The sequence below is a fragment of the Scyliorhinus canicula genome, chromosome 24, assembly GCF_902713615.1.
Source record: "Scyliorhinus canicula chromosome 24, sScyCan1.1, whole genome shotgun sequence".
Taxonomy (NCBI): Eukaryota; Metazoa; Chordata; class Chondrichthyes; order Carcharhiniformes; family Scyliorhinidae; genus Scyliorhinus; species Scyliorhinus canicula.
The window spans coordinates 25226812-25250062 of record NC_052169.1 but is presented as its reverse complement, the minus strand read 5'-3'; the positions used below and the strand labels follow the sequence as shown (position 1 = coordinate 25250062).

Genomic DNA, 23251 nt, shown 5'->3' with positions numbered 1-23251 from the left:
GGGTCCTCAGCGCCGCAGTCCCAGTGCTAACCACTGCGCTACATGCCACCCCCAGTGTTCTACCTCATCTTAATGGGTTGCTTTTAAAAAAAATTCAAACAAACATTTTGGAGTTAATTATTTTGTCTGCACTTCCCTTTCTTTTGGATATCTCGCACATTTGCAATGTACAATAAGAAGCCCTATGACACCAGGTTAATATCCAACAGGTTTATTTGGAATCACTAGCTTTCAGAGCTAGTGATTCATCAGATGACTCCCGAGGAAGCTGAGCTCCGAAAGCTAGTGATTCCAAACAAACAAAGAACATAGAACAGCGCAGTACAGGCCCTTCAGCCCACAATGTTGTGCCGACCATTTAGCTTAATCAGTGCTGTTGGACTTTAACCTGGTGTTGTAAGACTTATTACTGCGCTCACCCCAGTCCAACGCCGGCATCTCTGCATCATTTACAATGTTGTATTGGTTTAGCTCAGTCAGCTGGTTCATGATGCAGACAAGGCTAACAGCGCGGGATCAATTCCCGTACCGGCTGAGGTTATCCATGAAGGCCTGGATTGGATTGGTTTATTGTCACGTGTACCGAGGTACAGTGAAAAGTATTTTTCTGCAAGCAGCTCAACAGATCATTCAGTACATGGGAAGAAAAGGGAATTAAACAAAATACAAGAAAATACTTAATGGGGCAACACAAGATTTACAATGTAACTACATAAGCACTGGCATCGGATGAAGCAGACAGGGTGTAGTGTTAATGAGGTCAGTCAATAAGAGGATCATTTAGGAGTCTGGTGACAGTGGGGAAAAAGCTGTTTTTAAATCTGTTCGTGCGTGTTCTCAGACTTCTGTATCTCCTGCCCGATGGAAGAAGTTGGAAAAGTGAGTAAGCCGGGTGGGAGGGATCCTTGATTATGCTGCTCGCTTTCCCCAGGCAGCGGGAGGTGTAGATGGAGTCCATGGATGGGAGGCAGGTTTGTGTGATGGACTGGGTGGTATTCACGACTCTCTGAAGTTCCTTGCGGTCCTGGACCGAGCAGTTGCCATGCCAGGCTGTGATGCAGCCCGATAGGATGCTTTCTATGGTGCATCTGTAAAAGTTGGTAAGGATTAATGTGGACATGCGGAATCTCCTTAGTTTCCTGAGGAAGTATAGGCGCTGTTGTGCTTTCTTGGTGATAGTGTCGACGTGAGTGGACCAGGTCAGATTTTTGGAGATGTGCACCCCATGGAATTTGAAACTGCTAACCATCTTCACCTCGGCTCCGTTGATGCTGACAGGGGTGTGTACAGTACTTTGCTTCCTGAAGTCAGTGACCAGCTCTTTAGTTTTGCCATCATTGAGGGAGAGATTGTTGTCGTTACACCACTCCACTAGGTTCTCTATCTCCCTCCTGTATTCTGACTCGTCGTTATTCGAGATCCGGCCCACTATGGTCGTATCGTCAGCAAACTTGTAGATGGAGTTGGAAGTTTTGCCACGCAGTCGTCTGTGTACAGGGAGTAGAGTAGGGGGTTAAATACGCAGCCTTGTGGGACAGTCTTACTGACTGTGGTCTGTTGGTCAGAAAATCGCGGATCCAGTTGCAGAGTGGAGAGCCAAGTCCTAGGTTTTGGAGCTTTGATATGAGTTTGGCTGGGATATGGTGTTGAAGGCGGAGCTGTAGTCAATAAATAGGAGTCTGATGTAGGAGTCCTTGTTTTCGAGATGCTCTAGGGATGAGTGTAGGGCCAGGGAAATGGCGTCTGATGTGGACCGGTTGCGACGGTATGCAAATTGAAGTGGGTCAAGGCGTTCCGGGAGTATGGAGGTGATGCGCTTCATGATCAACCTCTCGAAGCATTTCATTACAACTGACGTCAGGGCCACCGGGCGGGAGTCATTGAGGCACGTTGCCTGGTTCTTCTTTGGTACTTGTCCCTTGCCTGAGTTCAGATCTAACCCCAGGTTAAATCGCCACCAGTCAGCTTTCCCCCTCAAAGGAGAAAGAGCCGACAGTCATACTTTACCCTTTACTTCAGTAGGGTGGCACAGTGGTTAGCACTGCTGCCTCACAGCACCAGGGATCCAGGATCGATTCCGATCTTTGCTCACTGTCTGTGTGGAGTTTTCTCCAGGTGCACCGTTTTCCTCCCACAGTCCAGACATGTGCAGGTTAGGTGGATTGGTCATGCTAAATTGCACCTTGGTGTCCAAAGGCTGGGTGAGGTTACAGGGATAAGGCGGGGGTGTTGGCTGAGGTTAGGGTGCTCTTTAGGATGGTCATTGCAGATTTGATGGGCTGAAAGGCTTTGTTTTGAGTGGGGCTCCATGAGAAGCCCCCCGATTGCAGACTGAGCACTGTTTGTATTAGGTGGGCAAGGGTGGTCTGCTGGGCTGATCAATACAAAGTTTGTACTTGTACAGCAGTAAACCGTTGTGCTGAACCTCGGGGGATAGTAATGTGTTTATAAAAATCCAAACTGTTATGAATGATGCCTTATACCAACTGGAACGGAGTGTACTTTAAAATTATTCTGCTCACCATCCTCAAAACTTAAAAAGCTCGAGAGCTGACACCCCCCCCCCCCCCTTAGCCAGAGCTCAGCTGTAACCATCTGCTCGGTCGATTTTTGTTTTGAAGCTATCCAGACATAACGGTGTGGCAAGTGGTTCTGAGCCTGTAATCAAATTTCGTGCTTCAGGCGAAGCAAACAAAGCCCAGGCAGTGTTCGAATGTCATTTAAAACCTGAGATTGAATTACAACCTTGTAATTGATGCCTGTTGTGGGATCGGTTGTTCAAAGTGCAGCTTGACATTGATGGCTGTTCCGTTTTTGGTTTCCTGTGTCTGCGTTAACAACTGTTGCACTTTTAAAAGTAAATCATTGTGTAGCTGTGCGCTTCTTGTAAGTCCCTGTTCTTGTTGTTTTGAGCTGGTAGGGGATGATATTTTTCAAAACATTGAGCGATCAAGTAAGGTCAATGAGGAACAACACGTTGAATTTGTCTTGCTTTCACTTAATCCATGTTATGGCGTGTTTAGTACGCCACAATAAACCTAGTTTTGCTCTTTGCGTTGAAGCATTTCTTTCATCCCTGCATTTGCAGACATATTCTGCACTGTGCGTAGAAACATATGTCGAGAATAGAAGCAGGAGGAGGCCATTCGACCCTTCGAACCTGCTCTGCCTTTCGTTATCATTATGAACTTCCAATAGTGGTTTTCCCATGTATCTGCTGTCCTTGTCCTTCAAGATGGCAGTGGTCGTGGGTTTGGACGGTGCTGCCTACGGAACCTTGGTGAGTTCCCACAGTGCATCTTGTAGATGGTACACACGACTGCTACTGTGCGTCTGTGTTGGAGGGAGTGAATGTTTGTAGATAGGCTGCTGGTCAAGCAGGTTGCTTTGTCCCGGATGGTGTCAAGCTTGTTGAGTGTTGTTGGAGCTGCACGTGTCCAGGCAACAGGAGAGTATTCCATTACACTGCTGACTTGTGCTTTTTAGATGGTGGCCTGGCTTTGGGAAGTCAGGAGGAGCACTGTGTGAAATTCTGGTTGCCACATAGGAAGGGTGTAATTGTACTGGAGGGGGTGCAGAGGAGATTCACCAGAATGTTGCCTGGGTTGGAACGTTTAAGTTATGAAGAGAGGTTGGATAGGCTTGGGTTGTTTTTACTGGAACAGAGAGGACTGAGCGACGACCTGATCGAGGTGGACAGGATTATGAAGGATGTGGACAGGGGGCCTTAGTTGAAGGGTCAGTTACGAGGGGACACAGTTCAAGGTCAGGGGTAGGATGTTTGAGGGAGATTTGAGGAAAAACGTTTTTACCCAGAGGGTGGTGACAGACTGGAATGCACTACCTGGGAGGGTAGTTGGGGCAGGTTGCCTCACATCCTTTAAAACGTACCTTGGCAAGTCTTAACATGGGCCAAGTGCTGGCGAATTGCGTTAGGTAGGCAGGTCAGGTGTTTAATGCGTTGGTGCAGACTCAGTGGGTCAAAGGTCTCTTCACTATTATCCTGTGATTCGGAGGCGAGTTACTTGCCACAGGATTCCTAGCCTCTGACCTGCTCTTGTAGTCACAGTATTTGTATGGCTAGCTTAGTTTGTTTCTGGTTAATGGTAGCCTTACCCCCCAAGAATGTCAATAGTGGGGGATTCAGCGATGGCAATCCCAGATGTCAAGGGGTGGTGGTTAGATTCGTTCTTGTTGGAGATAGTACCAGGTATGACTCCAGCTACGTGTGATATCTGGGGTTTACAGGTGAACGGTAAAGGGGGAGGAAGACAATATATCTTGTAGATCATTTGCTGCCCTTGTAAAGGCTGATGCCTGCATCATCCAGCATGGGGGCTGTACCTTCACTATTCCACAGTCAAAATCTTTGAATTGCTGGGCTAGAACCTACACCTGAATCCAGAAAGCCTCTTGTTTCTAATCCGGAAGTTGAGTTATTAGGTTAAGAACTTTCGTCTTTGTTCATTAACACCGCTCATTTTGCATCAGCTCTCTCCCAATTATGTGAACTGGATCAGTTCATCAACTGGTCCTCCTTTAAAATTGTTAGCTTCGCCGGAACAAAACTGATGCTTCCGGTGCTTTCTATTCATGGCTGAAGCTCAAAATAATTTTTTTCCAGATGGAGGGCTTTCACGGGATTGAAGAGTATTTCACCAGAGCTGTTGCACTTGGTGCAGGCTATTTTGAAATTTAGCCCCCCAATTGGGACCTCAGTCGAGATGTTCGAGCTGTGAACCTCTTTGCCATCGAATTTCACCATGTGACATTGCAGTTTGTGGCCTTGGTTTCAGCTTGCAGGATTCAGCACGCCAAACATCAATTATCAATGAGAGTGAGATGAGGAATAGGGAGAGAGAGCAATTAAACACGTGGCTACAGGGATGGTGCAGGCGGGAGGGATTCAGATTTCTGGATAACTGGGGCTCTTTCTGGGGAAGGTGGGACCTCTATAGACAGGATGGTCTACATCTGAACCTGAGGGGCACCAATATCCTGGGGGGGAGATTTGTTAGTGCTCTTTGGGGGGGTTTAAACTAATTCAGCAGGGGCATGGGAACCTGGATTGTAGTTTTGGGGTACGGGAGATTGAGAGTATAGAGGTCAGGAGCACAGATTTGACTTCACAGGAGGGAGCCAGTGTTCAGGTAGGTGGTTTGAAGTGTGTCTACTTCAATGCCAGGAGTATACGAAATAAGGCAGGGGAACTGGCAGCATGGGTTGGTACCTGGGACTTCGATGTTGTGGCCATTTCAGAGACATGGATAGAGCAGGGACAGGAATGGTTGTTGCAGGTTCCGGGGTTTAGGTGTTTTAGTAAGCTCAGAGAAGGGGGCAAAAGAGGGGGAGGTGTGGCGCTGCTAGTCAAGGACAGTATTACGGTGGTGGAAAGGATGCTAGATGGGGACTCTTCTTCTGAGGTAGTATGGGCTGAGGTTAGAAACAGGAAAGGAGAGGTCACCCTGTTGGGAGTTTTATATAGGCCACCTAATAGTTCTAGGGATGTAGAGGAAAGGATGGCGAAGATGATTCTGGAAAAGAGCGAAAGTAACAGGGTAGTTGTTATGGGAGACTTTAACTTTCCAAATATTGACTGGAAAAGATATAGTTCGAGTACATTAGATGGGTCGTTCTTTGTACAATGTGTGCAGGAGGGTTTCCTGACACAATATGTTGACAGGCCAACAAGAGGCGAGGCCACATTGGATTTGGTTTTGGGTAATGAACCAGGCCAGGTGTTAGATCTGGAGGTAGGTGAGCACTTTGGAAACAGTGACCACAATTCGGTGACCTTTACGTTAGTGATGGAAAGGGATAAGTATACCCCGCAGGGCAAGAGTTATAGCTGGGGGAAGGGCAATTATGATGCCATTAGACATGACTTAGGATGTGTTGGTTGGAGAAGTAGGCTGCAAGGGTTGGGCACACTGGATATGTGGAGCTTGTTCAAGGAACAGCTATTGCATGTTCTTGATAAGTACGTACCAGTCAGGCAGGGAGGAAGGGGTCGAGCGAGGGAACCGTGGTTTACCAAAGAAGTGGAATCTCTTGTTAAGAGGAAGAAGGAGGCCTATGTGAAGATGAGGCATGAAGTTTCAGTTGGGGCGTTTGATAGTTACAAGGAAGCGAGGAAGGATCTAAAGAGAGAGCTGAGACGAGCAAGGAGGGGACATGAGAAGTCTTTGGCAGGTAGGATCAAGGAAAACCCAAAAGCTTTCTATAGGTATGTCAGGAATAAAAGAATGACTAGGGTAAGAGTAGGGCCAGTCAAGGACAGTGGTGGGAAGTTGTGTGTGGAGGCTGAGGAGATAAGCGAGATACTAAATGAATACTTTTCGTCAGTATTCACTCAAGAAAAAGATAATATTGTGGAGGAGAATGCTGAGACCCAGGCTATTAGAATAGATGGCATTGAGGTGCGTAGGGAAGAAGTTTTGGCAATTCTGGACAAGGTGAAAATAGATAAGTCCCCGGGGCCGGATGGGATTTATCCTAGGATTCTCTGGGGAGCCAGGGAAGAGATTGCTGAGCCTTTGGCTTTGATTTTTAGGTCATCATTGGCTACAGGAATAGTGCCAGAGGACTGGAGGATAGCAAATGTGGTCCCTTTGTTCAAGAAGGGGAGTAGAGATAACCCCGGTAACTATAGGCCGGTGAGCCTAACGTCTGTGGTGGGTAAAGTCTTGGAGAGGATTATAAAAGATATGATTTATAATCATCTAGATAGGAATAATATGATTAGGGATAGTCAGCATGGTTTTGTGAAGGGTAGGTCATGCCTCACAAACCTTATCGAGTTCTTTGAGAAGGTGACTGAACAGGTAGACGAGGGTAGAGCAGTTGATGTGGTGTATATGGATTTCAGTAAAGCGTTTGATAAGGTTCCCCACGGTCGGCTATTGCAGAAAATACGGAGGCTGGGGATTGAGGGTGATTTAGAGATGTGGATCAGAAATTGGCTAGTTGAAAGAAGACAGAGAGTGGTAGTTGATGGGAAATGTTCAGAATGGAGTTCAGTTACGAGTGGCGTACCACAAGGATCTGTTCTGGGGCCGTTGCTGTTTGTCATTTTTATAAATGACCTAGAGGGCGCAGAAGGATGGGTGAGTAAATTTGCAGACGACACTAAAGTCGGTGGAGTTGTAGACAGTGGGGAAGGATGTTGCAGGTTACAGAGGGACATAGATAAGCTGCAGAGCTGGGCTGAGAGGTGTCAAATGGAGTTTAATGTGGAGAAGTGTGAGGTGATTCACTTTGGAAAGAATAACAGGAATGCGGAATATTTGGCTAATGGTAAAATTCTTGGTAGTGTGGATGAGCAGAGGGATCTCGGTGTCCATGTACATAGATCCCTGAAAGTTGCCACCCAGGTTGATAGGGTTGTGAAGAAGGCCTATGGTGTGTTGGCCTTTATTGGTAGAGGGATTGAGTTCCGGAGCCATGAGGTCATGTTGCAGTTGTACAAAACTCTAGTACGGCCACATTTGGAGTATTGCGTACAGTTCTGGTCGCCTCATTATAGGAAGGACGTGGAAGCCTTGGAACGGGTGCAGAGGAGATTTACCAGGATGTTGCCTGGTATGGAGAGAAAATCTTATGAGGAAAGGCTGATGGACTTGAGGTTGTTTTCGTTAGAGAGAAGAAGGTTAAGAGGTGACTTAATAGAGGCATACAAAATGATCAGAGGGTTAGATAGGGTGGACAGCGAGAGCCTTTTCCCGCGGATGGAGGTGGCTAGCACGAGGGGACACAGCCTTAAATTGAGGGGTAATAGATATAGGACAGAGGTCAGAGGTGGGTTTTTTACGCAAAGAGTGGTGAGGCCGTGGAATGCCCTACCTGCAACAGTAGTGAACACGCCAACATTGAGGGCATTTAAAAATTTATTGGATAAGCATATGGATGATAAGGGCATAGTGTAGGTTAGATGGCCGTTAGTTTTTTTCCATGTCGGTGCAACATCGAGGGCCGAAGGGCCTGTACTGCGCTGTATCGTTCTATGTTCTATGTTCTATCTTTTTAATTCTCATGTGATTTGGTACACGGTTGCTGCTGAAAGCTGTCTTTCAATTTCACTTAAAATTGAGGTTTACAATTCCTGCTTATTTCTATCTGTAAGAGTTCAAGCTGTAGCCTTGTTTTCATTGGGCACTATGTTACGGCACTATGTGCTGCTTCTTATTGCAGGCTAGATGGTTCCTGTTTTTTCATTCATTGTGATCAACATCTGAGCTAGCCACTGTTAAAATTGTGGCTATTTATTTTTGTGGGTACCCCATCAGTGGTTCCTTCACCACAAGGACTACAGTCGTTCGACAAGTTGGCTCACCACCACCATAGAATAGAATCCCTACAGGGCAAGGGCGGCACGGTGGCGCAGTGGTTAGCACTGCTGTCTCAAGGCACCGAGGACCAGGGTTCGATCCTGGCCCTGGGTCACTATCCGTGTGGAGTTTGCAAATTCTCCCCGTGTCTGCGTGGGCGTCTCCCCCACAACCCAAAGATGTGCAGGGTAGTTGGATTGGCCTGTTAAGTTGCCCCTTAAATGGAAAAAAAATAATTGGGTACTCTTATTTATGAAAAAAAATCCCTACAGGGCGGCAGGAGGCCTTTTGGCCCATCGAGTCTACACTGACCCTCTGAAATAGCATCGTACTGATGCCCACTTCGGGTGGCGCAGTGGTTAGCACTGCTGCCTCACTGCATAGAGGACCTGGGTTTGATCCCGGCCCCGGGTCCGCGTGGGGTTTGCACATTCTCCCCGTGACTGAGTATGTCTAACCCCCACAAACACAAAGATGGGCAGGGTAGGAGAATTGACCACGCTAAATTGCCCCGTAATTGGGAAAAATTGGGTACTCTAAATTTATTAAACAAAACTAGGCCTGCTCCACCCACCCTATCCTGTAACCCGACTTGACTTCGGGCACTCGGGGACAATTGATCATGACCAATCCACCGAACCTGCACATTGTTCTTGAGGGCAATTAAGGATGGGTAATACATACTGGCTTTATCAGTGACGCCTACGATCCATAAACAAATTTAAAAAAAAAACTTGATCACTGTGAACAGTTTCTGCACCGAGCAATCAGTTGCTAGATGTACAACCCATAAATTTTAATTCCCTTTAATAAATATGCTTACCGCTTGTGTGTTACCATAGCAATTAACAGCCTCTTTACAGAGCCAATTTGTTATACGTTTAGAGTATCCAATAATTTTTTCCAATTAATGGGCAATTTAGCGTGGCCAATCCACCTACCCTGCACATCTTTGGGTTGTGGGGGGCGAAATCCACGCAGACACGGGGAGAATGTGCAAACTCCACACGGACAGTGACCCAGAGCCAGGATAGAACCCGGGCCCTCGGCTTGTAGGCAGCAGTGCTAACCACCGTGCCGCCCACAGAGTCAGTTTCTGTACCAGATAATGATATTAACAAGGTTAATGGAAGTCCAATTTCCATAAAATATTTTATAACATTCATCAAGAATAATTCAGAGGAGATTGACAAGGATGTTGCCTGGTATGAAGGGAAGATCTTACGAGGAAAGGCTGAAGGACTTGAGGTTGTTTTCGTTAGAGAGAAGAAGGTTAAGAGGTGACTTAATTGAGGCATACAAGATGATCAGAGGATTAGATAGGGTGGACATCGAGAGCCTTTTTCCTCAGATGGTGATGTCCAGCACGAGGGGACATAGCTTTAAATTGAGGGGAGATAGATACAGGACAGATGTCAGAGGTAGGTTCTTTACTCAGAGAGTAGTAAGGGCTTGGAATGCCCTGCCTGCAACAGTAGTGGACTCGCCAACACTAAATGCATTCAAATGGCCAATGGATAGGCATATGGACGATAAGGGAATAGTGTAGATGGGCTTCAGAGTGGTTTTACAGGTCGGCGCAACATCGAGGGCCGAAGGGCCTGTACTACGCTGTAATGTTCTATGTTCTCTTTAAGGTTAGGTGGATTGGTCATGCTTAAAAAAATTGCCCCTTAGTGTCCAAAGGTGTGGTTAGGTGGGGTTACGGGGACAGGGTGGAGAAGTGGGCCGAGGTAGAGTGCTCTTTCAGAGGGTCGGTGCAGACCTGATGGGCCGAATGGCCTCCTCCTGCGCTGTAGAAATTCTAAATCATAAGCTGCGCTCTGGTGTAATAAGATTTCAACAGGCTTCCTTTGATCTTAAATTTATGGTCGGAGATGCAAACTTAGGGAGAAATATTGGAGTTCTGCTTTCCAGATTGATTTGGATGCCAAGGGGATTGCAGTGATCAAGAATGGATCCTCCTTTTCTACTGTAGGAACCTTGCATTCTCCACTGTTTGCCGACTAGTTTTGAAGCAATCCTGTCTGCAATTTGCCAGCACTATCCAAGTGGATTGTTACAAATTCCAAATCTGTGACATTGATTGCTGAAAGTCTAGAATCATTTGTTGCAACAGTTGAGGATCTCCTTCCCTTGTAATTCCTCGTCCGTTATTAAGGATTGCGTTCTACCCTTTCCACTTTTAACATTATCTTCTTTAAAAAGTGCAGCATTTAGACATCAGTTAGTATTGGAATGCTTGAAGTAGCAGCTTGTACTGCTGGGCAGTGTTTTGAGTTTGGTGACGCTAACTTAATGTCACCTCCATTTAAGACCATAAGACATAGAAGCAGAATTAGGCCACTTGGCCCATCGAGTCTGCTCCGCCATTCAATCATGGCTGAGGTTTTTCTCACCCCCATTCTCCTGCCTTCCCTCCATAACCCCTGATCCCCTTATTAATCAAGAACCTATCTATCTCTGTCTTAAAGACACAGTGAATTGGCCTCCACAGCCTTCTGCGGCAAAGAGTTCCACAGATTCACCACCCTCTGGCTGAAAAAATTCTTCCCCATCTCTGTTTTAAAGGATCGTCCCTTTAGTCTGAGATTGCTTCTGGTTTTTCCTACTCGTAGAAACATCCTTTCCACGTCCACTCTATCCAGGCCTGGCAGTATTCTGTAAGTTTCAATACGATCCCCTCTCATCTTTCTAAACTCCAATGAGTACAGACCTAGAGTCCCCATATGTTCCTCATATGGCAAGCTGTTCATTCTCGGGATCATTCTTGTGAATCTCCTCTGGACCCTTTCCAAGGCCAGTACACCCTTAGATATGGGGCCCAAAACTGCTCACAATACTCCAAAGGGGGTCTGACCAGAGCCTTATACACCCTCAGAAGTAAATCCCTACTCTTGTATTCTAGCCCTCGCAACATGAATGCCAACATTGCATTTGCCTTCCTAACTGCTGACTGAACCTGCACATTAACTTTCAGAGAATCTTGAACAAGGACTCCCAAGTCCTTTTGTGCTTTAGATTTCCTAAGCATTTCCCCATTTAGAAAATAGACTCTGCCTCCATTCCTCCGAAACTTCAGAGTCGTGAACACAGCCAAGTCCATTTCATCCATTGACTCCATCTACACCTCCCGCTGCCTGGGGAAAGTGGGCAGCATAATCAAAGACCCCTCCCACCCGGCTTACTCTTCCAACTTCTTCCATCGGGCAGGAGATGCAAAAGTCTGAGAACATGCACGAACAGACTCTTCCCTAATGTTACTAGACTCCTAAACGACCCTCTTCGGGATTGACCAGATTAATACTACACCCCTGTATGCTTCACCCAATGCAGGTGACTATGTATTTATATTGTGTACCTTGTGTTGCTGTATTATGTATTTAATTTTAATTTCATTTTCTTTTCATGTACAAAACGATCTGTTTCAGCTGCTCGCAGAAAAATGCTTTTCGCTGTACCTGGGTACATGTGACAATAAACAAATCCAATCCAATCCTTCCAAAGTGTTAGCAGACTTTTGTATTGCTTTTACTACTTTGTTTGCTCTAGCTGATGGTGAAATTAACTGCGTGTGTAACTTGTAGAAATTCACAATTATTATTTACTCCTACAGGTATCCAATACGATGCGGAAAAAGAAGAGAAACAGCGACAGGAAAGCAAGCAGAAAGAGTTGCTCCGGATTGAAGATGCCTTGCAAAAAGCAGCAAAGAAAGGTATGGAAATGTTTGGAAAAAACACAGCTAGTTTTTGCTACGTCGTTCTAACTGTCGGCTATGTGGTTTTGACTGTGGTATTGTGGCTCCCGGTCCTGAAGTCCCCATGGTCTGCGCCCTGAGGGTGGCTTCGGCCAATCTATTCAAAACAGGGAAATAAATCTGCATACGTGCCAGCTGTCAGGTTTTCAGCCTGTGCCAGAATGTCAGAAGGAGGAAAAAATATAGAAAGTAACCAGAAGTCACAGTTGCAGGACATGCTTATTTGTATCTACTCGCAACCATGTCATACCTGACAAACTGCAAAAAAGGGCTTCGGAAACATTTTTATTTTCTGGAAAGAAAGCAGGCGTTGACACGCTTGGTTATTGCAAGTGTGAAGATTTATTTTCTTGAAAACGCGATGCAGGTGCTTTTTTATTGAGACGACGAGAATGTATTCTGTTGTGAATGCGTGACTTTGATTTTGAGCATTCCTATTCCTGCATGTGTGAGTGTGCCAGAGCTTGTATTTGAAACAGGCAGTGGGACTGATGTTGACAAAGAAGCTTTACTTATTTGAAGACAATATTCTGAGACCCTATGTTTAAGATCTTACCAGTGTACTGAAGGTCAATGCAGACTCTCGGCTTGTTTGTGACAGAATGACACTATCTGGTTATGCTTTCTGTGTCAGTTTCAATTCAATTTGAACCAAATGGCCTCCTACTCTGTCTATGATTCTATGATTCTCATTCATTTTTAATGTTGGTGCAGCATTTGTTTTAGTTATTTGCTGGAAAATAAATTATGCAGCTGTTTAATGGTGACGGAAAATATATTGAGCAAAATAATTTGCTAATGAGCATATCTTTGTCACCCAACCAGTTTCAGCATCTTGTTCTGTGTAGCTCAAAAATATCTTAATGAGTGATTTCTATTGAGTCCATGCAATACCTTGTGGGTAGCTTATTACTTTTCCTGGCTGGTGTTCAAGCATGTTGTACGACAGCTCCCCAGCTGGTTGAATGAATCCTTCAACATTTGTACAGATTTAAGCGGTTCATTAGCTGCTAAAGAAGTTTGTAAAGGCCATTAGTGCAGTTTGTCCTGATTTAACCTATTGAGAACAATTTCGTAATCGCAGAAATTGGGCACAGCAAGGTGTGTTTCTTAAGGTTCCTTACTGGCTTGTCAATTTTAATGAAACAATGTGCTGCTCTTTCCAGATGTCTTTGTGCAAAGAGAGGGCTAAATCGGGGCAGCACGGTGGCACAGTAGTTAGTGCTGGTGCCTCAAGGCGCCGAGGTCCCAGGTTCGATCCCGGCTCTGGGTCACTGTCTGTGTGGAGTTTGCATATTCTCCCTGTGTCTGCGTGAGTTTCGCCCCCCCCCCCCCCCCCCCCCCCCCCCACAACACAAAGATGTGCAGGTTAGGTGGATTGGCCACGCTAAATTGCCCCTTAATTGGAAAAAATGAATTGGGTACTCTAAATTTAAATAAAAAAGAGAGGGCTAAATCATCATGGTAAGCATTAGGAAACTGGGATTGGGAAAAAAAAAATGAAAAATGAAAATCGCTTATTGTCACGAGTAGGCTTCAATGAAGTTACTGTGAAAAGCCCCTAGTCGCCACATTCCGGCGCCTGTCCGGGGAGGCTGGTACGGGATCATCTTGTTGGATGAAATGGTCGGTTTAGCTCAGTGGGCTGGACGGTTGGTTTGTGCTGGAGAGCGAGGCCAACAGTGTGGGTTCAATTCCCGTACCAACTGAGGTTATTCATGAAGGCTCCACCTTCTCAACCTTGCCCCTTGCCTGAGGGTTGACCCTCGGGTTAAATCACCACCAGTCAGCTCTCCCCCTCACAGGGGAAAGCAGTCTCTGGTCACCTGGGCCTGTGGCGACGTTACTTATCTGCGTTCTCAGTTTGAATTGTGACTCTATGCGTATTGGATTGTGTAGTTTGAAGTAACTGAGTGCTGATGTTGGTTGTGTAGCATGAGCTTGTTAAAGGCCTGATTCCCTGCGTTGTTACTAGAGTACAGAGGCATTGATTCTGTTTAACATAACGAAACAAGTTACCACAAGGAAGCAGCCCAACTGAAGGTACAGCACAACTTGTGGGATATTTTGAAATCAGTGTCATGCTGTAACTTGTTTCCCTCGACGCTGTCCACAAAATCGCTTGGCAGAAGCCAATCTGTATACAACAGATGAGGCAAGACACAATGATGGCAAAAGTTCCGAACACAGTACAAGGTGATTCAGAGTAGGCATAACAAGATAATAATCCTTGGGGGAAGGGACAGTAGGGGACGAGAACAAGAAGCCATTTTAGGTGGTAGAATTTCCATCACACCTTCGTCTTTCCTCACCGACAATAATTTCCATTTGTCAGTGTTATGTCTCATTTGCGATTTCTCTGCTAGTTGTATCGAAGACTGACCTATAATGGCGATTAATAATGAAGCAATTGCTTGATAATCCCTTCAACGGGTATTAAATGTATTCCCATTCCTCCAAAGAGGCAATTCTTGTTTGATTGTACTGGATCTGCAGGCGAGTGTTAATAATTTCTGTGATGTGCTGGTCTGGTCCTGAAGCTTCAAAGTGGCTTTCTGTGCTCAAAAGTATTTCAATTTAAATTGCTGGATATTTAAGCAATATATCCGAGTAGGAATTTAATTCCGTTTCCTTATCGCTTTCCGATTATGTAAATTTAAACAGCCTTGTAATCACAAGATAAGTTCTGTTCTGTTTACTCCCGTTCAATTAGTAAATCCTGAGAATGTAAACAATCTGCACATGGCTGAGAATATTGGAAGGCGAGCTCTCGGGTTTGAGGATAGGGTGGACTTTATACATGCATGATGAAGTAACATCTAATAACTTGGAATTGCTCTACTGTGTTTGATTTAATGCAATAGATTAACTGAATTCAGCATGAATGATTAATTTATCTTAAAATCAGTTTCCTGGGCAGCACCATGGCGCAGTGGTTAGCATTGCTGCCTCACGGCGCCGTGGTCCCAGGTTTGATCCCAGCTCAGGGTCACTATCCGTGTGAAGTTTGCACATTCTCCCCATGTTTGCGTGGGTTTCACCCCCACCACCCAAAAGATGTGCAGGATAGGTGGATTGGTCATGCTAAATTGCCCCTTAATTGGAAAAAATAATAAATTGGGTACACTAAATTTATAGTAAAAAAATTAGTTTTCCAAGAAGTTGGCTGTCAGTCATTTATGAATTATCAAGTTTTTCTTTTCTATTTTGTTTCCTCTCTTTTCTTTATCATGGACGTAAAATCATTTTGCAGCTACCTGTCAATCAAGACTTAATTCTCGTACAATGCTAATTCTGGTTTAGCAGAGTGGGCTAAACAGCTGGCTTGTAATGCAGAGTAAGACCAGCAGCGCGGGTTCAATCCCTGTACTAGCCTCCTCAAACAGGCACTGGAATGTGGCGACTAGGGGCTTTTCACAGTAACTTCATTGAAGCCTACTTGTGACAATAAGCGATTATTATTATTATTATTATTAATAATTCTTTCTCCCTTTTTTGTTCTACGCCACCTACTTTTTGCTCATTTCACCTTGAACGGTGGGTGATCTGTAGTATTTTGAGTTGGCGGGTAACTCTGGCCCCCCCCCACTATTAACCAGGTGGATGGTTAACTCAGATGGGCGACATGGTAGCACAGTCGTTAGCACTGTTGCTTCACAACTCCAGGGTACCAGTTCGATTCCCGGCTTGGGTCACTGTCTGTGCGGAGTCTGCACGTTCTCCCCGTGTTTACAGGGGTTTCCTCCGGGTGCTCAGGTTTCCTCCCACAAGTCCCGAAAGACGTGCTTGTTAGGTAATTTCAACATTCTGAATTCTCCCTCCGTGTCCCTGAACAGGCGCCGGAGTGTGGCGACTAGGAGCTTTTCACAGTAACTTCATTGCAGTGTTAATGTAAGCCTACTTGCGACACTAATAAAGATTATAAAGATCCAGTGCTCAGACCAATTGGGTGAAATGTATTTAATTCCTATCAATCATCGAAAGTTTAAATTGCCTCTCTGGTTGATCTGACTCGTGTATTTAACAGCACATCTATTGGGGGTGATCCATGTGTTCTATTAATTGCATGCTCGAAGGATTAACAATTCATTTGAATTGCATTTGTTAGTGTAACAACGTCTTCCTACTCAATTTGAAGACTCGGTGAAAATGTTTGTACACTCCTGAATTGTGAATGTTGTCTTCATCTATACTATCCTGTTGTTATTGCTGCGTGCTGGGATGAAGGTGCCTCTTCAGGAGAATTCTTGTTTTCCTTGGAAAGCTATGTTTATGAGGACGTCAAACCTGGTAGGTGCTTCAATACAAAATGTATTACATCAGTTGTGTTCTAATGGAAGTTATGAAATAAAAGGTTATTGTGTGACAACGCCTGGTGTTAAAAAGAAAGTATGCATATATTTTTTTCCCCTGAATGAAACCCTTAATTTAGATTTAAAATTCAAACCAAACCTGTACCAGTGACCTCTCGGAGAATAAATGGAATAGGTTCAGGTGGGGCAGGGCGAGGGGAAAATCATTAAAAAGCGTGAAATGGTGGACAATTGCAGTGCGTCTAGGTGAAGTGTTCAGAATAAATAACGATGGCCCAGGAAACAGCTGAAATATTGGGTTTAGGATAGTTTATAGACATGTGCCTGTGCCTTACTCTGAGCAAAAGGTTTGCCAGGGAAGAATAAAGCAAAGGAGAAGGGCCAGAGTATGCCGCAGAAATTTGTAAAGTATAGTTAATTTGTTTCAGGCAATTATTGTATTGATAAAAGACATGCTCCATTTACTGTTTTTTTTAGAAGAGGTTTGATATTGTGCCACGCAGACATCTCAAAGTGAATTAATGAATTGGATGTCTGACCCTCTTGTGCTAATTAAGTTGGACAAAGACGCAAAGATTGACAACAGCCGTGTAGATGGAAGTATAAACTTACTAAGCACCACTGAGAGTGGCAGATCGCAGTGCAGGTAAATGTGGGGCGATCCATCCCAGATTAAAAAAGGGTAGACTGACTGTGTTTGAAGTAGTGAAAGGCTAAGAATAGTGGAACGTCCAAAGTGAGTTAGGCGATCATGTGCACAGATTGGGTGTGAAAGATAATTTATAGGTTTCGTGGAATGTTAGCGTTTTTAATCGAGAGAGCCAGAATATAGAGAGAAGGACGTTTTACTGTTAACTATGCAAAGCCCTGGTTAGATCATATCTGGAATATTGTGCACGAATTCCTTAGAAAGGATTTATTGACTTTGGAAAGAGTGCAGAGTAGATTAGGGGGTGGCACAGTGGTTAGCACTGTCGCCTCACAGCTCCAGGGACCCCGGGTACAGTTCTGACCTTGTGTGACTGCCTGTGTGGAGTTTGCACATTCTTCCTGTATCTGTGTGGGTTTCCTCCAGGTGCTCTTAGGGCAAGCCCACAATTCTCAGATTGCGCCGCCTCGAGCGGTTCTCTAAATCTTTGAGCTTTGCTCGAAGCCCTCTGTTGGCCACCCTCCGCAGCTTGTCCCCTATCGAGGTGAGCTGATTGCTGCGCTGTGACACTGCCTCCTCCACCTCCTTCATCTTCCCACCTTGCTCTCTCACCTCGGCTGATGTCTTTGTCACATCCACTTTCACCGGGGCGATTGTCTCCTTCACCAATGGTTTCAGTGCGACTGCTATCTCCTTCCTCAAGGCTGCCATGTGCCTCGTAAACTGCTTTTCTAGCCCCACAGCCATCACCTCGGTCATCTTTTCCACCATAAGCAGTGTGGCCCCACCATGCGATCCGGCATCCACCATCTTGTCAGCACTTTCCCTGGCCCTCTCACTCGACGGTGAACCCTTGTTTCCTCCCTTCTTTCCAGATGCTCCTCTCGGCCATTTTAACATCCTTTAGCGACTTATTATCTTTCTTCAATCCTCCAAAAATTACCCCCAGGACTGGACTTCAAACCTGTTAAAAATCTCAAGCGGGAGCCACCCAACATGCGACTTCCCCTCTACATGCTGCCACCGGATGCTCCCCCAATGAACTAGTCCTGTTACCCAGACCTTTTCCTGTAGTCCTGTTACCCAGACCTTTTCCTGTAGTTCTGCAATTGTTTCTCTCCTGAGGTGCTTATCCATTTCTCTTTTGAAAGCTACAATGGAGTCTACCTGCACCAGCCTGATTCGATGCATAGAAACATAAAAAATAGGAGCAGAAGGAGGTCATTCAGCCCTTCGAGCCTGCTGCCCCATTCAGTATGATCATGGCTGATCCTTGAACTCCATGCCATACTCCCGCGGTCTCCCCATGCCCCTTGATGGGCTTGTAGTCTAGAAATCAACAACACTCGAGAAGCTCATCACCATCCAGGACAAAGCTTGACTGCCCCCCCCTCCACACACATTTCAGTCCCTCCACCGCTTCAGGAGAGCCAATTCCAAAAGCATCATTTGCTTGTTGTTTGACAATGTGCTTCCCTTAAACATGTTTCAAGGAAAGGAAGAGAGAAGTAACTTGCATATTCTTTATCTTCCAGTCTTGATTTGTTTGCACACATCCTGTAGTGTAAGTTTATTACAGTGGTTTGTGCCAACTGGCATTAATGCTTGATTGGAAAAAGTCAACTCGGATTGAGCAAGATTGTTGTTAAATGCATGACTCTGCTGATCATATCATTACTATCAGCAGAAAGTCCATGTTCTTCAAACTGTGCATCATTTAACAATTGTTACTCTATTCAGGATGAATAGTGGTATTTCTTGCTTGGCATTTTAACAATTACAATTGTTGTTTTATTTTTTTAAATCCTTATTTGTCTGATTAATGAGGAACTCCAAAGGTACCCCAAAGCTCATGCTTTTTCAAAACACCCATTTTTGGTATTCATTTCTAAGTTTCTCCTGCATCAGTGTCCATTTAACATAGTTCTGTAAGGACCTGAGGGCTTGTTGATGATTTCTATCCCCCTCTTCGCAAAAGCCGCTAACTTGTGAAGTTCTATTTCCTTCAGTGATTTCTGTTTTTTAAGTCCAAGGACATCAATCAGATCAAGATGATATCAATTTTCTGTTAAGTCTTGGTTGATTGGGACCTTGATAGAATGCTGGCCAGGCGACATTGAAATAATGCTCAAAATGAGGACTCCACAATTGCTATGTTTAGAAATTTGAAGTTGGGACCTACTCTTAGAAACTATATGAAAACTTACCTGGCAAAAAGTTGAAGATGGAATTTAAATAAAAGTATTTACTTTGTTAGACGGGAAGTTTTGAAGGTGATGTACATGATTGTTCTTGTTCTGTCGGATGAGGATTGTGTTTTTTCTCCTTATTCATTTGGAAGAAACTAGTTCTTTTTAGACTTCAAAATCGAAATTTTAAATTGTTACATTGTAGTTGGAACAGCTGGAGGGTAAAGCACGGAGGTTAATGAATCATGTCAGTTTTGTATGATGAGATTCTCATTAAATCTGCAGGAATATTGATGAATATTGATAAATTACTGAACTATAAAGTAAAGAAACAAATTAACATGTGGAATCTTTAATACGATGCTTGCTTTGTCACACTGACGTAACCACACATGTAAAATAAGTTGCCGTTTTTCTTGCCCAGGTTCACTGGGCATATAAGTAAAAGTCCTTCAGTGCTGACAAGGCAAATTAATTTTATGCCATTTGTCTTTGCTTCATTATTTATTGCAGGTCATGTTCATACAGCAATGAAACCCAACCAACAATATGCTTCCTATACTGAGTAAACAGCAGTGGAAATTGAAACTTTTCGAAAAGTACTTTGTATTACTTTCAGTTTCACACTTAAGCTAGCTGATGTCACATTAAGCCGATTGTTGAAATACTATTTCAGAGCGGCTGGCCAGCTTCAGAATTGGGAACCTAAACCGCTGTTCAAAAGGCAGGACTCTGAATTACAGACCTGCCAATGGTGTGTGACATTGGGGGCACTGAAATAACAGCTTGGGTGAGGTGGGGTGATGGGAATATCTTTTGCACCCTCTAATGCATTCGCATTCTTACTAAAGTCTGGTGCCCAGAACTAGATGCAATACTCTATTTGAGGTTTGTGATGATGTCGGAAATTGTGTTAAATGGCTTAAAAGCCTGGGTTCGTAAATGTTTGACTGCTGCAGTCATGTTTTTTGAAATCTTGATTTGAAAGACAGCCAGACTTTCTGGAGCCTGAGGTGCAATTAAAGTAAATGTTTGGGCTAATGGCCTTTTATATTAAGAGGGTACCCTGGTGAGTAGATAATTCGAGACATTGTGTTCAGCTTAGTAAGATTGTGTATTTAATGAGAGGAGCCGGGGCCTGAAGCAGTCAGGTGTTCGTGTTTTCAGGGTTAGTTTTTGGCTGGAAGGTGGGCTGAGAGGGTTTCTGAAGAATACAGCTAGAGATTCTGCATTATTCTGACAGGGTGCCGGGTGTGTTTCTTTCTCATCTCCGAAGATCTCTCTTTCTCAAAGGGGAGTACCAAGATATCTCTTTGCACCAGGTATTCCTGCGTCTGCTAACTGTTTATTTAAAAAGTGGATTGGCAGCTGAGATGTTTCTGTTGTTTGAGTGGGAATAAAGATAGCGGTTAAGGGTTATCATGTCACTGTATTGATTATTTAAGGGTAATTGTAAACTATTTTCTTGTGTGATGTCAAAGACTTTAACACTGTGTTAGTAATAAAGTTTGTTTTAATTTACCATATCCCTAATCTGCATAAAATCACTCCTGGAGGGAGAATCCTTTCTTCACAGTCTTCCAAAATGAAAATAAAATATCGGGGTTTCTGTCCAGTATCCTAGCCACTGTTGGGGTCTGGTCGGCGATCGTAATTTGTTGAACTGTTGTTTTATAGAAGTTCAGCGTGACCACCTTGCTTTACCAAGTATTTCCTAAGCTTTAATGAACCGTTCTCAACCTGCCCTGCAACCTTCAATGATTTGTGCTTCTATGTCTATCTGCTGCGGCACCACCTTTAGAATCATACCCTTTATTTTATGCTGCTTCTCCTCACTCTTACCACAGTGAATCACTTCACACTGCCACTTGGACAGGTCCTCTTGAAGTTTAGTGTCATCCTCCCAGTTCACTATACTTCCGAGTTTTGTGTCAGCTGCTAATTTTGAAAATGTGCCATGTACACCCAAGTCTTGGTCGTTCATATTTATCAGAAGGAACCCGAACACCAACCCTTGGGGAAGCTCATTGTTAAATTTAATAAACTGTTCACCCGTTTCCTGTCACCCGACTCATTTCACATCCACGATGCGACTATCCCATTCATTACGCAGGTTCCACCTTCTCTGATAAGCCTGTTAACCAAGCCAGTTATCAAAAGTTAATTCAACTGACATTTCTCTATACAGACTTTCACTGGCTTAATGCTATTAAAGTCAAAGGCAGACTGAGAATTGATACACAAGATTGCTTTCGGATTATGGAATGTTAAGTCTGTGTTCGGATTTGCCCATTGTCCTGTTTATTCTTCTCGCTCAGTGTTGCGTGTGACAAAACCTCTTGTGAAAATTAGTCTTGAACCCATTGCATGAAAAATCCAGTTTAACTCGAAAATAAACTAAAGTGTTTCAAACTTGTTGCTTTATTTTAATGCAGGTTTGTGTCGCTCGTGTTGGGCATATCAAATAGCGAATCTTCACATTTTACTTTCCGTCCACGCAAAATACTAATTAACGCGAGCTGCTAATTGTCTCCTGCATGTCTCTAGCTCTTACTAACATCTCTTTATCCTCTTTCTGTATGTTTGCTTGCTTGCATTGCTAAGGACGTAAGCATAAAAAGTCTAAAAAGTATTTTAAGAAATCCGCAAAAGCACGTTCCAAAGGTACGTATGAATATTTTATGAAGCATTTTACCCTTAATTTACTTTGCGTTTATTCCAAAGCTTGAAAACCGCTGGTGGCTGGCGTTCTTTCAGAAATATTGTGTAGACAGTACGATCGAATTCACTGCTTTTCAGCATGACTTGTGTGTTCTCCGGATGACATGTTTGCATGAGGCAGAGGTGGCCCCTTGATATTAAGACAGGTTTGTTTGGGATGTTGAACCAAATTTTAAAGAGCAGATCAAAACTATTATTCAGGTAACTGGAGGGGGAAATTAATGTTCGTTGTTTTGGGAAAAAAAAACGCACTTGTTTTAATGAAAATGGGTGGAGGAGAGGTTTAGGGTTTGGTGTGGGGGGCGGGGGGGAGTGCGTATGTTGACACGGTGGCACAGTGGTTAGCACTGCTGCCTCACAGATCCAGAGACCCGGGCTCAATTCCGGCCTCGGGTGACTGTGTGGAGTTTGCATATCCTCCCTGTGTGTGCGTGGGTTTCCTCCGGGTGCTCCGGATTCCTCCCACAGTCCAAAGATGTGCTGGTTAGGTGGATTGGCCGTGCTAAATTGTCCCTTAGTGTCCAAAAGATTAATAGGGGTTACTGGACTACGGGGGTAGGGTGGAGACGTGGGCTAAAGTAGGATGCTCTGGACATGGGCCGGTGTACACTCGATGGGCTGAATGGCCTCCTTCTGTGCTGTAGGCATTCTATGATTCTCTGACATATGGACGAAGTGAAACAGAATTGCAAGATCTTAAGTGTGCCTGGCATCTCGGGTTGGAGGCTCCTTTAATATTAGTGAATTCCGTCTGCTGCGGGACTGAAATAAGTGAATAAAGAGTCTTTCCCTGAAAGATTTCCACTCAAATGAATGTTTCAACATAATGAACAGTGTTGGACATAATGAAGCTATTCCATTGTAACTTGAATTGCAGAATGGGGGATTGCAAGAATCCGCAGACACCATGGAGGAGTTAATATATACAATAAACTTACAATTCAAACCAGGACAGTTTGGTTACAATCATGTCATCTGGGGCATTAAATTTCACTTCTTGGACCATAGAAGTGACGTCAGTGGTAGGAAAAAGCTAGTCATATTTGAACAAGATCGACAACCCAGAACATTCATTGTATTAACTTAAGGTCAGGAGACATTTCAGATTTCTTTGCTTGAAAGTTCAATTTCCGATTATTCACATTCTCCAGGCGTTGTATTTTTCTGGGGTCTTTATGACCATCCGTATCCCACATTGGCTGTTGGAATAATCTCCCTAGATCCACTCGGCCTTCGTCTGCAGTTATGCTGTTAATGGCAAGCATTCTAACATTTTCAATTCCAAAAGCTGT

At 44.3% G+C, this 23251-nt stretch overlaps 1 protein-coding gene across 7 annotated transcripts in view; it reads left to right on the top strand.

The window, feature by feature from the left end:
- vps13c (vacuolar protein sorting 13 homolog C) overlaps nucleotides 1-23251 on the top strand; it is a 368173-nt gene that overhangs the window by 25129 nt on the left and 319793 nt on the right. For 5 of the 7 annotated variants that reach the window (XR_005458698.1, XR_005458696.1, XR_005458697.1 and 2 more), the window contains exons 5-7: nucleotides 11944-12045; nucleotides 16315-16377; nucleotides 21843-21902. Coding sequence is in view for 4 of the 7 variants with exons in the window: in XM_038784420.1 (XP_038640348.1) it covers nucleotides 11944-12045; nucleotides 16315-16377; nucleotides 21843-21902 (225 nt within the window). In the remaining 3 variants the exon portion in view is untranslated. The remainder of the gene's footprint in view (nucleotides 1-11943; nucleotides 12046-16314; nucleotides 16378-21842; nucleotides 21903-23251) is intronic. The other 2 variants (XM_038784421.1, XM_038784422.1) reach the window with 2 other exon arrangements.